General features: G+C 32.3%; 2 protein-coding genes across 2 annotated transcripts; both read right to left on the bottom strand.

Annotated features, from left to right (window-relative positions):
* LOC105162175 (transcription repressor OFP8) lies at window positions 10,083–10,781 on the bottom strand. Its single transcript, XM_011080143.1, has one exon. The coding sequence runs from the start codon at window positions 10,779–10,781 to the stop codon at window positions 10,083–10,085; it is 699 nt and encodes a 232-aa protein (XP_011078445.1).
* On the bottom strand, window positions 13,845–15,700 carry LOC105162120 (polyol transporter 5-like). The gene is made up of 2 exons (XM_011080070.2): window positions 15,423–15,700; window positions 13,845–15,329 (listed from the first exon to the last, which is right to left on the bottom strand). Exons 1-2 carry the CDS (start codon window positions 15,514–15,516, stop codon window positions 13,975–13,977), a joined length of 1,449 nt encoding a protein of 482 aa, XP_011078372.1. The 5' UTR covers window positions 15,517–15,700; the 3' UTR covers window positions 13,845–13,974.

Raw genomic sequence — 15,700 nt, 5'->3', positions numbered from 1 at the left:
ATGCAAATACAATCTTTTCCATCAAACTAATCTCCCAATCGAAGTCTAGGCAAGGAATTGCAATCGATTCCCATCTACGAATTTAATATATATGTATCCACTCTACATATGTGTTTATCATTTATCAACACTTGGAACTCCTTTACTATTGATCAACTACAGTGATCATAGGCACTTGAGAACATAGGAGAGTTTTCATCATCTTATGATGAGCAACGAATCTCACATTGGAACCCACCAATCTTCATACATACTTTAACTATGTCTGAAATATGGCCTTTTACAACCGTAATATAAACTATAGTTGTGTCAGTCATGATCAAGTTATAATCATCCTATGCACAAGGCTACTTTGGAACCTCAAGTCAAAAAGCCACTTAATGCATTATTATAACAAAGGAGAATCAAGTCATACCAATCATGCAGATCAATTCGACGGACTTTATAGCTCCTTATCAAGCTCCCACTAAAGTGCACAGACGTCATACATCACTGTTTATAAAATAAGACAATTATATGAACTCATCACTTAGTGCAAATCTCTAGAAAATTATGGTCAAACCCTAGCTATCTCGGCCGATTCATCAATTCGGAATACTTTAAAATCAAATCATATATAAAGGTTGGTTTCATGATCGGCATCACGCATAACCCCATAGATCAAAGATCGTCTCTCAATATTAACATTTTCTTTAAAAAAAGAAAAAGAAAAAGGGTTCAAAATGGCTGACAATGAGCCTACAATTGGCTTGGCTGTCACTAATTTGAACATTTTTTGTCTTGGTGTTCATTTTGTCCAAACATAATTTATCTAAAACCCCACTAATCAATGGAAGAGTGTATCCCATCTCCCGTATCCTTATCCACAACACCATACAAAACCATTAATACTAAGCTTTAATATTATAGGCTAAAATGCATAAAATCTCCTTATATTTTAAAAAGTTTACTAAAACCCCCATCTATTTAAAAATAGGCTAAAACCCATTTTGTGTTTCTTAAACTTAGTTCTATTGTCTCTCTCCGCTAAATCTAACTAACGGTGTTAATTTTTTCATAAAATAACCTTACACCCTTGCTTAATATAAAATATTATTTAAAAAAATAAACAAAATTAACACCTCGCCCACCCCATTGCCTATCCCCCACCCCCAATCATTGCCACCCCTCCCTCCGCCTTCTCTCTTCCCCACAGATGGGGGCGACGCCACCGCGACGTTGCCCTGATCAAGAAAAATTAATTTTGATTATATTAATTAAATATATTTTAGTTACTTAAGAGTAATTTTATTTAATTATAATAATCAAGGTGGTACAATTTTTGTCCCATGAATAGCCAATTTTTGCTGGACGATTTTACCCCTGGTAATAAAGTAAAAAAGTAGAGTTGGTGGACTTTCATCTCCCTCCTCACTTTCTTACATCTTGGGAGTGAAACTTTTCCTCCATTTTTGCTCACCCGAAGCTCAACTCTCTTCGCCCCTTTTTTCTTCCTTTTGGTTTGTTCTTTTTAGAAGCTCAAACATGGGTACTTATGGGGTTATTTTTTCGTGTTTTCGGTTGTATCTTCTTAGCAAAATTAGTATTAGAAGGGCTATAATGTCTTTTTGCTACCAAAATAATAATAATACTTCAAAATAAACACTTAATTAAATTAATATGATTTTGTAATACATGTAACTAAACATTTTATTATTAATATCGAGTTTTTTAATTATTCATTTAGTAAAGAATAATCATATCCTATATTTAATTTTATCTTATAACAGACAATTTTATTATTATATATATAATCACACCAACCAATTAAACAAAGTAACTAACCCCTTGTAGTATGGGATTGAAAAACAAATTTCCCTATTGTCGTGTTGCTCAAAGTTTTCAAACGTAAAGGAGTGACAATTCATTCTAATGGGCATCTAATAAGACCAAGAAGCGTGTTTTGGAAATATGCCATGTGATCTGTCAACTAAGGAAAAGGATAAGAACAAGGCTGTCTGTGAATTGAACCATACATTCTTTAATTGTCGCAATTCTCACCATTTGCGTACACATTTCCTTGTTATGGAATTTTTCTCAGTATCCCAAACTGCATAAAACGATGTCGTTCTGACGCTATATATCAGAAGTCAGAGAACAGAGAGGGATTGGACAAGTCTCGAAAAGAGGGCAGTTACTTCGAATTGAAACTCATAATTGTCAAACTCAAATTTCCGAACAGAATTCATCCTCAACGTCCAAATATTTATTAAGTGGATTTAATGCAACTTGACCGTATGATATTGTAAATGAATAAATTATTTTCATACGAAAAAATAATAATAATTTATTCTCTTATTCTTTTCAAATAAAACAATTTTCCTCCTCAGATCCTTATATTTTTTAAAACAAAACAATTTACCTCCCTATCTAAGAAGAGAAATTGCTTCATTTAAAAACCACAGAAACGTAGATTGCTGCATTTTAAGAAATACAGATAAATAAATTACGATTTTTTTTTTATGAAAAGGTAATCTTGCTCATTGACAATATCCCATTAAGTTGATTGTAATTTCTTCACTAAAAAGATTGAGGGCAAACAATTTTTAGTAAAAAATATTAGGAAAAAATACAAACAACCCCCTTGTGATATCGCAAATTAGCAAATAACTCCCTTATGAAAAAACAAATATCGATATACCTCTCTATACTTTTTAAAATACAACAATTTACTTATATTTTTCAAAATGAAGTAATTTACCTCCTTGTATAAGGAGATAAATTGCTTCATTTTAAAAAATATAGAAGAATAAATTACTATATTTTTTTCATAAAAAAATAATATACTCATTTTCAATATTACGGGAATAAATTTGTATTCACCCAAAAGAATTATAGAGAATATAAATCACTACTGCTTACCTTTCATTTTGGAGGGAGATGTTGGTGAGCTATAATTAGGGAATTTAATAGAATAGAGTGGTGGGTTCTAAAATAGTATAGACAGACTGTAGTGTTCTGTTATCACTATCAGTTTGCATCATGATTTTTTAATGAAGCTGTAGGAATCTTTCTTCCTTTTACGATACGAGGAGGAGGGTTCAATTTTCATACACTTAGGTTTTCTTATTTAAAATAAAATAAAATAGAAACGACTGCGGAAGCTGTGACAATTTGACCATTACGGTTGAGGGGTGTTTGTAATAGTTTAAAATAAAAATTTATTAATTTATTATTGAAAATAAGTTGGGAAAATTATTTTAATTTTATCGTTTTTTGTTTTTAAATCATTTAATAAATTAATTTAAGGTAAAAGTTATAAGCAGTTCTTAATCAATTCTTGTAATTCATTAATAAAATTGTAAGTGCTGATTTTTTCTTGTCGAAAAAGTCCAACTTCAACTTCTTTTCAGTCTTAATTTTGTTTTAAACGCTCCCAACTTTTATGTTGTGCCTACACTTTCATGTTCATAAGATACGTGAATAATCAGTGCGAACAACATTTTTTCTTTAAAGAAAAAAACTCATTTAAAAATGGCAATTGTCTGGAGGGTTAATTACACTTTGACTCCTTAGACAATGCAAAAAGATTGTATTTTTTTTTAATTTTTTTAAAATTATAATTGTAGCACCTTTCATTAGGGTTTGGATAAAAAGATATTGTTCTCAGTAAAAGTAAATAAATAAATACATAAACTTATAAGTTTACGCTTCATTCAACATTCCATATAAATTATTGACAGTATGACTTGTTCTTTTATTCATCAACGGATACTTTGTCCGATGATGATAATTCGAGAATAATATTTTGTTATAATTACACCATTTAGATTATATTTTATTTTGTTTATAAATTATACGAAAGGGTACTCAGAGGTTTGACATAATTATAAGTATATATTTATTATTTTAAAAAACTACCAGTGTGCACGATTGTCCAACAACTTGGTCAATCTTTTAGTCTCCGTTAGTTTTTCATGAATTTTTTTATGGTGGACTGATCAAAATGCCCTTGTGGGTTGAATTATAATTTTAATTATTTTTTAAAATTTTCTGAAACTTTTTTATGGATTAGGTGAACAATTTTTTTACAAATTTTCAAAATTTTTCAATTAACAAAATAAAACAAAGGACAAAATAGACAATTTCAATTCCCATGTCCAACGATTATATAATTTCATCAAACATCATGAGAATATCATATTACTAATATTTTAAATAATGAGGGTATTCATAATTATGTCAAATAAACCTAATTAAATCTCGTTATAATTTATTCTATATGGCATGCAAAATGAGAGATAATTGGAAGTTTATGTAAATTTTTTATTTGACATCAGCACTTCTCATTCAAATCTAATGAAAAGGGTATAGTCCAACAAGGGATCTAATTGTTATTAACCCTAATATGAATGGACTTGTACAAAATATTACCAAAAAAAAACGATTTTGATTTGAAAATATTTTCCAAAACAGATAGAAATAATGGATGCGAGAGAAAGGGAAAGTAGATAACCTGTCACCATCATTACTTGCTATTTAACAAAAAGTTGTTCAGACTTGGGAATCCCTAATCTTTTGTTCCATTTCACTTATGTTTAAGGATAATTACATTTACCTCCCCTAACAATTGATGTAATTACACATACATCCTTTATAATTTGAAAAATTAAATCTAATATTCATGAAGTTTGCTTTAATCTAACAAATAAGTCCATCCGTTAGTCAAAATTCACTAAATTTGCTGATATTAACAGAATAACTGAATGAAAATTGATATTTACCATCACTTGGCTTATTACTGATTTTGTAGGTCAAATAATTTTTTTCGACTAAACTACCCTTATAACTATAAAATATATCTTCTCACATGCATTAACGCGTGAACACGTATGAGGGTAACTTGATCATAAGAGAATTTATTTGACCTGTAATAAGTCAGTCGGGGTTAAATATAGATCTTTTTTTCAATTTTTTTGTTAATATCAGCAAATTCGGTGAATTTTATTTAACGGAAAAACTTATTTATTATATGAAAGCAAACTTTAGAAGTATTAAATGTAATTTCTCAAATTACACGCTGTTTACTTATATTTATTATCTGACACTTGTTTCCATGTCATGTTTCACATTCTTTGACTAATACGTTTGAATTGGAAATATTACCTCACATAAAATTAAGTACTCCTTTGCAGTTGGCGTAGTTATTTATTTGGTTTTTTCTTTTCTTTTTTTTTTTTTTTGGTTTTTGTGAACCATAGCTAACTAGTTAATTTGCAATAAATATGCTTTAAAATTTTGACCATTTTGAAAATCAATACTGTTGATTGCTTATCAATAATTACATATATTGAATCCGTCGTTAATTATAATATATTTTTAATTAAATCCATGTATTTTTTGATTTATCAAAATATTCTTTGGGCTTTGCTAATAATAAAAGAAATACAAATGGATAGACCTAACACATAATAAGATATTCGGGTCTTTGGCATATATGGTGCATGCAGACAGATATATATTGCTGACATGGTTTGTCATCGTGGCATCGATCCAGTTATTATTCTTTTGCTGAACCTACAGGCTTGTTTATTTAAATAATTTTAAAAAAAAATTAACAAAATTAATATAATTTTAAAATTAGAAACAAATTTAATCAAATCGTGGATGGCATTCACGATTTATAATTTTATTTTTTTAATTTTATTTTAAAATAGTGAATACCATCCACAACTTCAAGTGAAAGGCATCCACTTCCTCTAATTTTGTTACACATTATCTTTATTAAAAAGAATTAGTGAAAGAAAAGTTGTATATAAGATAGTCGCTAAATAAAATTAGTGACAGTTGTTGTCACTCTATTGTGGTGTTACTAATTATAAATACTGATAATTTTTGTCACTAATAATTATATACTGATAAGATAAATTTTGTTCGCTTAATTTATATTTTTAGTAATAATTTTGAAATTATTCTTTGATATTTTATCACTAATATATATTATGTCAGTAACAATGAATATTTGCATTAATCAAACATTTTGGGACCTTAAAACATGTGATTATTTATATCATTTATACAGAGGATCATCACTGACTCAATTCAGATCAAATATCTTGTAGTTGAAAAGGATCTAACTTTCATGAAGAAGTCTAACCTCCTCTCTATTTGATGCAATGATTATGTGTCCATCAAAAGTAGGAATGACAATAAGTCGAGTTTGAGACGAATTCATCAAAATTCGGAACCTTCTTCTCCAAGAAATCCCGAATTCAGACTAGGGACTTGTTGGGTTCGACTCGATGAACCCAATTAATATTTTTAAAATATTAAAAAATATATTGTCTTGAAAATAATACTACCACAACTCTATAAATATAAGATAATAATTTTCTTGAAAGGTTAATATTTTTTTTTTGGGTAAACTTATAAGTGCATGTTTTAAGCATTAAGTAAAATATTAAAATTTTAGAGTATGTGTTACTTATATAAAAATTAAAATATTTATAAACTATTTATATTATTATTTTTTATGCGATCAAAAAGTGCTCGTGGAGGAACTGTTTGGACTTGGATTCTTTGGGCGAATCTTTACCAAGCCTGGTAAAAGGAACTAGTAAAAAAAATATTAGCACTCTAATGATCAATTCAGCAATTGATGATAAAAAGATAAATTCTAAAGAGAATAAACTAGCAATGGATGCTTAGAAAATAAAGGAATGATTTTGTTGAGAAGAATGCTTTAGCAGTGGGTTGATAAGTGTGGTTGCGTTAAGATAATGTTACCTTAAATCAAAGGGGAAGACTGACTTTTATAGCTGTCGCCCGTAGCAGATGAGGAAGCAGGATCCGGGAGATTTGGTCCAACAGTTGTTGTGGAAAGTTTTCACAAATTTTGGGGGACATTGACAAAGATCTCCAAGGAGTCCCAGCTATGAGGGAATAAATTTCCTGACGGATATATTCGAAAATTTCAGGGGGCATGAGCAACATCCAGCATTTTCTCTACGTGGGCGGTTACTCACTCTCAGAGCAAATAGTCTCCTGTAATTTGCATGGCCGAGGCCTATCCCTCAAAAGTCCATACACGGACTCCAGCCAGTTGGGGACTATTCCCTCTAGGGCCTTGTGCACTCCGAACCCTCTTGCCAAATTTCCGCACAGATTTGGTCTTCAATGTGTCAGGCAAACACTTGGGCAGAATACATTGTTTGCATATCAATTTTAATTTATAAAAAGTATAAGGTAATATGTCCTATAAGTATAAATAAATTACACATATTTGTTATATATATACTAATATATATTTTTATATAAGTATATATAAAATATACAAGAAAAATAAATAAAATAATAATCGTGGTGGGTTCCGGAAGGGTTCAAGTCCAAATCACAAAAACTGAAAAACCAGCATTGGAATCCATTTAAAATTTGGAGACCCATCCCAATCAAAAGGGATCCAGGTTGGCCATCTCCAGTCAAGACAAGACAACTAATATTTTTTTTACTATCTAACCATAAATTCCAATCCTTATCCATCTTAGATGACTTATGAACTGATCATAAGATGACCTCATTCTATCCATAAATATGGATAAACAATCCACTAAAATGGGACAAATAAATTGTGGAGCAACACAAATAAATATATATAACAAAATAGTTTCCATAATGCAACATATCTTACATTAAAAAATACTCTTATTTTTAGATAGACGTAAATTACAATGATCTTCTCTAAAGTTTCGCATAATTATAAATACTTTTTCGTTATTTGAAAAATTACTAATACTCCCTGATTTTAACGACTGTCTAACAATTTGCTCAATTCATTTGATTTTCATCCATTTTTTATGATGAACTGACCAAAATACCTTGACGGATTAAAAATTATATTTTTAAATTTTTTATTATTTTTTTGGACCAAGTGGATAATTTTTTATAATTTTTAAATTTTTTTCATCCACTTCATTCAAAATTTTTATAGGTTTTGATTTTTTTAAAAAATAAAAAAAATACAATAATGGTAAAGTTGACAATTTCATACCTTCATCCAAAAATTACATAATTTTTGCAAATATCAAAAAAATATTTATAATTTTCAAATAATAAAAAAATATTTATAATTATGATAAATTTCGAGCGATGGTTGGTTTTATTTATCATTTTATATGTGACTTGTAGAAAGAAGCAATTATAAAGCTCTTCAATTATAAAGCTCTTGTCTTCATGTGTCCTCTACTGATAGTGATCATTGTCAATCATCAATCAGAATCTTTCACAAAGTCTATTTTTTTTATCAGATCACCTTTTAGACCATCGCCCAAAGACTTTTTGTCCTTTTGACATTCTTCTTTCAAGAATGCGCTTTTGTCGGGTTTCACTCTCCCCTCTCACGTTTCTCTTCTTTTAAAAAATATACAAATTATCTTTTCTGTAGAAATAATAATATTTTTTAATTAATATGTTAAAAACAATTAAAAATATATAGTCAGAAAACTGTTTAGATCATATTTAAATTTAATATTTTTAATCAAGTACTTTAAGAATAATGGGTTTCTCTATTAAATAATAGAAAATGAAAATATCACATTTGGGTTTCAAAACAAATGATCCCTTTATATCAGCTATAGTTTAAATTCTGACGTGGAAATAACTGTATCTGTGATTGATTGTTTTGATTAAGGGGTGTTGTTAAAAAATTAAATTAAGAGAGTGTTCAGCTAAGCTGAATAAAGGAGCTTATAAGGTCACCCAAACACGGACTATTTTTTTTTAAATTATAATTTAAATTAAATTGAACAAAAGTATTTGCCTTGACAATATAATTTTTTATTATGTTTATTTAAAATTAAATTAAAATAAACTGAAAAATATTAATTAGTGAGAACGTGCTTGTTGCATTATAAGATATTTTTATAAATTAAATTAAATTATAATTTAAATTAAATTGAACAAAAGTATTTGCCTTGACAATATAATTTTTTATTATGTTTATTTAAAATTAAAATAAACTGAAACCTATTAATTAGTGAGAACGTGCTTGTTGCATTATAAGATATTTTTATAAAAAAAAAAGTTGAATTTTTTTAACAATTTATTTTTCCTAACTTTTTTTTTTTCGGGATATACAACATCCTAATAATGTCTAAAATCTATCAATTATCGAGGTCATTAAGTAATTTTATTAAAAAAAAAAAACTTTCACATAAATCTTTTTCTGCTTATTCAAATTTTATATTTTAATTATTTGTTGGTATTTTTTAGAATATAATAATTTTAAAAAATTGCCTACATTCAAATAGTAAACTTGATGGAAAAGTAAAAGTAACATCAATACAAATAAAGATATTAAAACGAAATTAATGTCGACATATAATCATTCCCACTTTGTTAAACCAAGATTTCATAAACAAAAAGATACTTTTGTAATGTTTATCATCACATTATAAAAAAATTAAATTTTTGCTATATTATGAATAACCACAATATGAAAATCGTGATAAATTAATACTATTAATATAGTTAAAAAAATCAAAGCTATAATTTAAATTTTTAAAACGATAATCAATATTTATCATGATTTTTAGCCATAATCGATGCATTTGCCATGATTTTAGCTATAATTAATATTTTCACCACATTGCCGAGACAACAAATAGGTTTATAAGGTGAATAGCAATTTATCCCCATGTGATATTGAAAATGAATACATTAACCCCCTATGAAAAAAATATAGCAATTTATCCCCCATGTACTTTTTAACATGAAGCAATTTACCCGCTTATACAGTGAGGTAAATTGGTCCATTTTAAAACTCATATGAAAGATAAATTAATGTATTTTAAAAAATATAGAGAAGTAAATTGCTATTTATTTTTTTATAAGAGATAATTTGCTCATTTACGATATCATATTTGCATTTATTCCTTTACCACAATTTTTATTTTTTTAATTATAATAATTAATCATAAGCAAAAAATTATATTTGTTCTTATGGCACTGTCTAGAGAACTGAAAAAAATACGGGAAGGAAAAGCAGAAATTTGAATATAATTAATGAACATAATTGTCTGGCTCATCATTTGAAACAAAAAATCAAATTACAGAAGAAGAGCTTCCCAGATTTCAGAAAAGACTTGAATGATGACTTTATGATGATGATAAGAGTTTAGAGACAGAAAACTGCGCAACAAATTCTCCAAATCTTTTGCTTCAAACAACTGTTTCTCCACAATCATTTCCACCATGGATGTCCTGAAATCACTGTAGGGATCACTCGAGCGCTTCACCACCGCCAAGCTGTCTTGCACCGCTGGCTCAGCCGCCGTCCTCCGCCGTGTGCCCGTCGAGGGAAGAAAACTTGCCCTGTCATCCTCCTCTTCTTCTTCTTCATCGCTGCTGAACAACCCATTGTACTTGCATTCCGGGAACTGTGCAAATCCTGAATACTTCTTGTTGTACGCTATGGAGCGGCCCTTCTTCTTGTTTGTGGGCTTTTTCTTCTCTTTGGGAATTCCATAGAGAGGTGAGATGATGGGAGAAGCTGGTGGGCATTTCCGACCGTCCACATCAGAGGAAAAAAAATGGAGTTTGCTTCTCAAGAAATAGCTTTTTTCCGGCATTAATGGTGAGAAGCTGAATGGGCTACGAGGTTGTGGGGAGAAGAGCTCGACCAACTGGTAGTGTTGGCGGCCGTGATGGGTCTCAATGACGTCAGAGATTTGATCTTTGGATTTGCATGAGCCGAGGGGTGATCGGAAAATGCGGCAGATACGGATTTTGAGACGGTTCTCCGCCATGGGGGTGGGAGAAGGTTGACTGCCAAGTTTCTTTCTTGTAAGAAAGAGCAGCTGCTAGTCGGCAAATTTAAGGAGGAGAATATAAGCTGAGGAGAGAGAGTAGGGGGAGGAGAGAGAAAGAATTTGATTATTGAAAATAATAGAGAGTTTTGATTGTCATTAAAAATTCATAAGCACTTTTTGCCGTTTTCGTCTTCATTCTTGTCCCCATTAGACTTAATCGAGGTAGTATATATATTGATATCCTCGAACTCCGTTAAAGCGGGTGATTACTTTTTGTAGGTATAAAAGTTTGATTTTTGAATTTGTATTGAGTTATGTTGTGGGAAAAATACAAATAATTTATCTTTGACATAATTACGCTCTCTTTCCTTAAATTTTAATGTAATTATACCTCTATCACTCTAACAAATAAATCTATTTGTTAGTCAACCTTCACTTAATTGGTATTTACCTTAGATTATTTATTACTAACTTATTGTAGTTCAAACAATTTTTTTCGACTAAACTACCTTTATAATTGTGAAGATATACCCCCCTCACATGCATTAATGCGTGAAGACGTATAAAGATAATTTGATAAAAAAATTATTTGACTTGTAATAAATCAATAATAAGTTAATCGGGAGTAAATATATTTTTTTTTATTAATATTAGCAAATTCAATGAATTTTAACTAATGAAAGAACTTATTTATTAGACATAAACAAACCTCACGAGTGATATTTCTCGCACATAAAATACATGTAATATTTATGACTGGTGTGATCCTTTGTCTATTAAAAGAATGAGTTTTATGATAGTTTTTGATATTTTGAGGTGCAAAAATATCATTTTTATCTGTATTGAGAACACCTTCAAACATTTTAAACTACCAATCCCCATATCTCGTCATGGGTAGTATGTGTCTATTAAGTTACTATAACATAGACTTATTGAACAAATGGAGTAATCGTCCACACCACAATCTAGCTTTCTTCACACATAATCAAGATACATTCACTCATGCTCATAATATTCATCAACTTGATTCATCTTAATATTAATGATTTTATGATCACTAAGACATATGATGTGTGATGCACCTGTAGAAATATATTTTTTAAAGATAGATAAATATATATATATATGTATGTATATTATTTATAGTTAGTTGTATTAGGCTAAATTTTATTTTACCCCCTGTGTTTTGTTAAATTAGTAAAAAATCCCTTGTGTTTTGAAAATAGGCAAAAATCCCCCTCCTGTTTTTAAAATCCCAGCAAAAAAAAAATATATATATTCTGTTAACAATTGACGGAATGTGGCATGCACGGGCCGGTGGTGCGCTTGGTTGTTGGTTTCTGGTGTTTTGGTCAATATTTTAGGGCATTTTGGACTAAAATATTCTTTATATGCTTATATAAGAGACTGACGTTTTTTTGACTTGTTTTGTGTGCCTTTTTTTGGCATTATGACTAAAATATGAAATAAATTATATTTAAATTTATTATTATTATGTTTTATTTCAAAAACTTTTAAAAATACCAAAAAAGATAAAAATATATTTTTTATACATATTTATATACATTATTTTCCTATTAAATATAAAATGATGGCAGATATTCTTGGAGTCACCTTGGTTATGAGGCATGAGAAGTATTTCGGGCTACCAGAGGTTGCTAGGAGATCACGAGGAGAACTGTTTCAAGGAATTAAGGATCGAGAGTGGAGTCGGATCCAGGGTTGGAATACTAAACTACTTTCGTAAGCATGTCGGGTGTATTGATCAAAGTCGTGCTGCAATCAATTCCTACTTATTTTATATCATGCTTTCAACTGTCGGACTATTTTCTACATGACATAGAAACAATGTTAGCCAATTCCTGGTGGCATAGTGATGTGTGATTAAGAGGAGATACAAGGAAAATGTGAAAAATGCCCTTCATTAAGGGCATTATAGTCATTTAAGCAAGGATCCGTGCCTCTTCCATCGGTCGGGTCGCAAGGACCCGACCCGGATCCGTCTGCCCTCGAAAACCCGATAATTATAGCCGTCTGATCATAGACGCGGGCCAGTAGGATGAGACCACGTGGCTGGTCAGCGCCACCCTGTTGAGTCCTATATATAGACCCGAAACCCGTCATTAAAGGTAACTATTCTGCATTTATTGAGATCGAACTTTGAGATAGTACACTTTTCTCTCGATCAACCTAACTTGAGCGTCGGAGGGTCATTGTCGGGGACGTGCCCGACGAGCTCACAGTTCTTGTTTTATTCTCAGGGAACCCAAAATCTGATCTTGGAGGAGTTAGCTCTCTGTGTCGAGATTGTTTCTCGAGATCGCTGAATTCGACCTGGATCACATAGTAAGGAGAAGCGACACACTCATTGGATAGGTTGGCGTAAGATGTGTAGAGAACATAACTTTAGTAGAGTCATATGTTTTAGTGGGTAGCTTACAAGTGTGAAATGTCTATGTTTAGCTGCTAGTTTAGTTGACATCCAATTCTGTATCCAAAGATTGCTAGTCACTTTGGTTTTAGTTAATATAATTTTATGTTATTTTGTATTTCATCTTTATTCCAAACATAGTTATGATATTACCATATATAATATTTTATCTTGGAACTTATTTCCTATTTTTTTATATAGTGTTTGTAGTTTATACTGTTACAAATAAGTCAAATTGGTACTACACCTACAAGTTATTACCACGTGAAAACATTTACTGATACACATAAGTTGGTGACATATAAAAAGATAAAAGAAGTTCAAAAATTGCACAAAATTAATATATTTATGAGTATTTAATTGTCATCCTTTTGTTACTAAGTCCTTAAAATATATACCACCGCATAATATATAGGGTATAAAATACTTTTATCATTGGATACATCGTTGAGACAGCTGATTGGTTACTTCGCCAATAAAAATTTCAGTTTAAAGAACTCTAATTTTATCCACGTTAGTAATTTTCAACAAAACTCTAATTTTATCCACGTCAGCAATTTTCAACAAAATATAAACTCTGACACCCAGAGTTCTCTAATTATTAAAAATTATTAAATTATGAGTCATATTTACCACTCATGCAGCACTAACATATAAGGTAGTAAATAGAATTGAACCTAAAGATAAATATATTTATACAATGAACTCACTCTTCCTCATTTTCCACAAATTTTCTACAAAAACAACTTTGTCTTACTACTACGATTTTCGAGCATCACAAGGCCGCTCTTTGTCCTCGAACAACTCCCCGATCTCCTCCAAACTCTTGCCTCTCGTCTCAGGCAGTAAGAAGTAAAAGTAAACGGTCCCTACGGCCATAATCCCAGCAAGCACAAAAAATGTTCCCCCAAAGCTAATCTTCTTTGAAATGCTGAGAAACGTCATGGCCACCACCCCACTCACCAGCCTGTTCACCGACACCGCCAAAGCAGCACCCTGCGCCCTCAATCGCATCGGGAAAATCTCGGAGGAATACACCCACGTAATAGGCCCGAGCCCGATCGAGAAGAACGAAACATCAGCACAAACTGTCAGCACGCACAATGCTATGGCCCAAGTAGGTTTATGGGTTCTGTGCTCAAGAAATTTGGACCCGAGACCGAGCCCGGAGAGGGAGACTGCCATCCCCATTGAGCCCAATATCAGTAGAGGCCTCCGCCCGTAATGGTCCAAGAAAAGTGCAGATATCAAAACAAAGGAGGTCTTGGCTATCCCCATGATGACTGTCACCCCAACGAGGCCTCTCCGGTTGTGGATTCCGGCGGCTTTGAACACTTCCGGCGTGTAGTACACCACCGCGTCGTTGCCGGAGGCCTGCATGAAGAAGTTGATCCCTATAGCCGCCACCAGAATGCGACGGAGCGGCCTTGAAGGTCTCAACAGCTCCTTCCAAACACCTTGCCCATGCCAACTACTAGAAGCTAGATTTTCTTGACTTGATGCAGCGGCTTTGGTGATCTCTTCGAGTCTCGCCTCCGCCTCTTCTTCGCTCTCCGAGGTTCTTCGGAGCACCCTTTTGGCCTCTCGCGTCCGCCCTTTCATGATCAGCCACCGTGGCGACTCCGGCATGGCCATGACGCCGCAGGCAATGGCGACGGCAGGGACGGCAGCGAGGCCGAGCATCAGCCGCCAGTTGATGCGCGGCGAAAGACCGGATAATCCGTAGTTGACGATGTATCCTAGTAAAATTCCCACATTGATGAATACTTCCGGGAGGGAGGTCAAGAAGCCGCGGGTTACGGCGGGAGAAACCTCCGCAGTGTAAACCGGAGCAATCATGAGAGAATAACCTACTCCAACGCCAGAGACGACCCGTCCGGCAACGAGAAAGGGGTAAGATGGGGCGAGGCCCATTAGAAGAGCGCCAATGAAGAAGGTCGCTGCCGCCAAGACAATGGTGTAGCGCCGCCCAATCCAGTCGGAAGTCTTGCCGGAGGCTAATGAACCGATCAAGGAGAAGACATTCAAAGAACCCACCAAAACCTCCTCCTGAACTGATGAAATCCTGAAGTTTTCTTTGATGAAAAGCGCAGCGCCGCTCATGACACCAATATCTACAAACCAGTCGATCGATGTACAAAAATGGGATCAAAGTACACAAATTCAGAAGTAAACAGGAGAATTCAAGACTGATATATCATGATTACCATAACCCAATAGAACGGAGTTGGTGGAAGCCAAAAGGGCACAGGCAAGGGCGTACTTGTTGAGGCGAGCCCTTCCCCTCTGTCGGGAATCCATTGGAATTCCGATCAAACCTGAACAGGGATTTCTGTAGTTTGTATGTATCAAACCCAGGGCGAAATTAATGACAATCCCGTTTGGGTTTGAGAACAGATTGAGCAGAGGATTGAAAGGGATAGTACTAAAACCTGGCAGTAATGAAGGATGTAATGCCACGTGGAGATGGAGATATGAAAGGGAT

The sequence above is a fragment of the Sesamum indicum genome, linkage group LG5, assembly GCF_000512975.1.
Source record: "Sesamum indicum cultivar Zhongzhi No. 13 linkage group LG5, S_indicum_v1.0, whole genome shotgun sequence".
Classification (NCBI taxonomy): domain Eukaryota; kingdom Viridiplantae; phylum Streptophyta; class Magnoliopsida; order Lamiales; family Pedaliaceae; genus Sesamum; species Sesamum indicum.
This window is presented reverse-complemented; position numbering and strand designations above follow the sequence as displayed.

Bases quoted from the DNA above. Each gene is read 5' to 3' on its own strand.
- LOC105162175 (XM_011080143.1), bottom strand. From the start codon at position 10,781: ATGGCGGAGAACCGTCTCAAAATCCGTATCTGCCGCATTTTCCGATCA.
- LOC105162120 (XM_011080070.2), bottom strand. From the start codon at position 15,516: ATGGATTCCCGACAGAGGGGAAGGGCTCGCCTCAACAAGTACGCCCTT. The intron at 15,330-15,422 runs GTAATCATGATA...ACTGGTTTGTAG, and splicing joins CTCCGTTCTATTGGGTTATG to ATATTGGTGTCATGAGCGGC.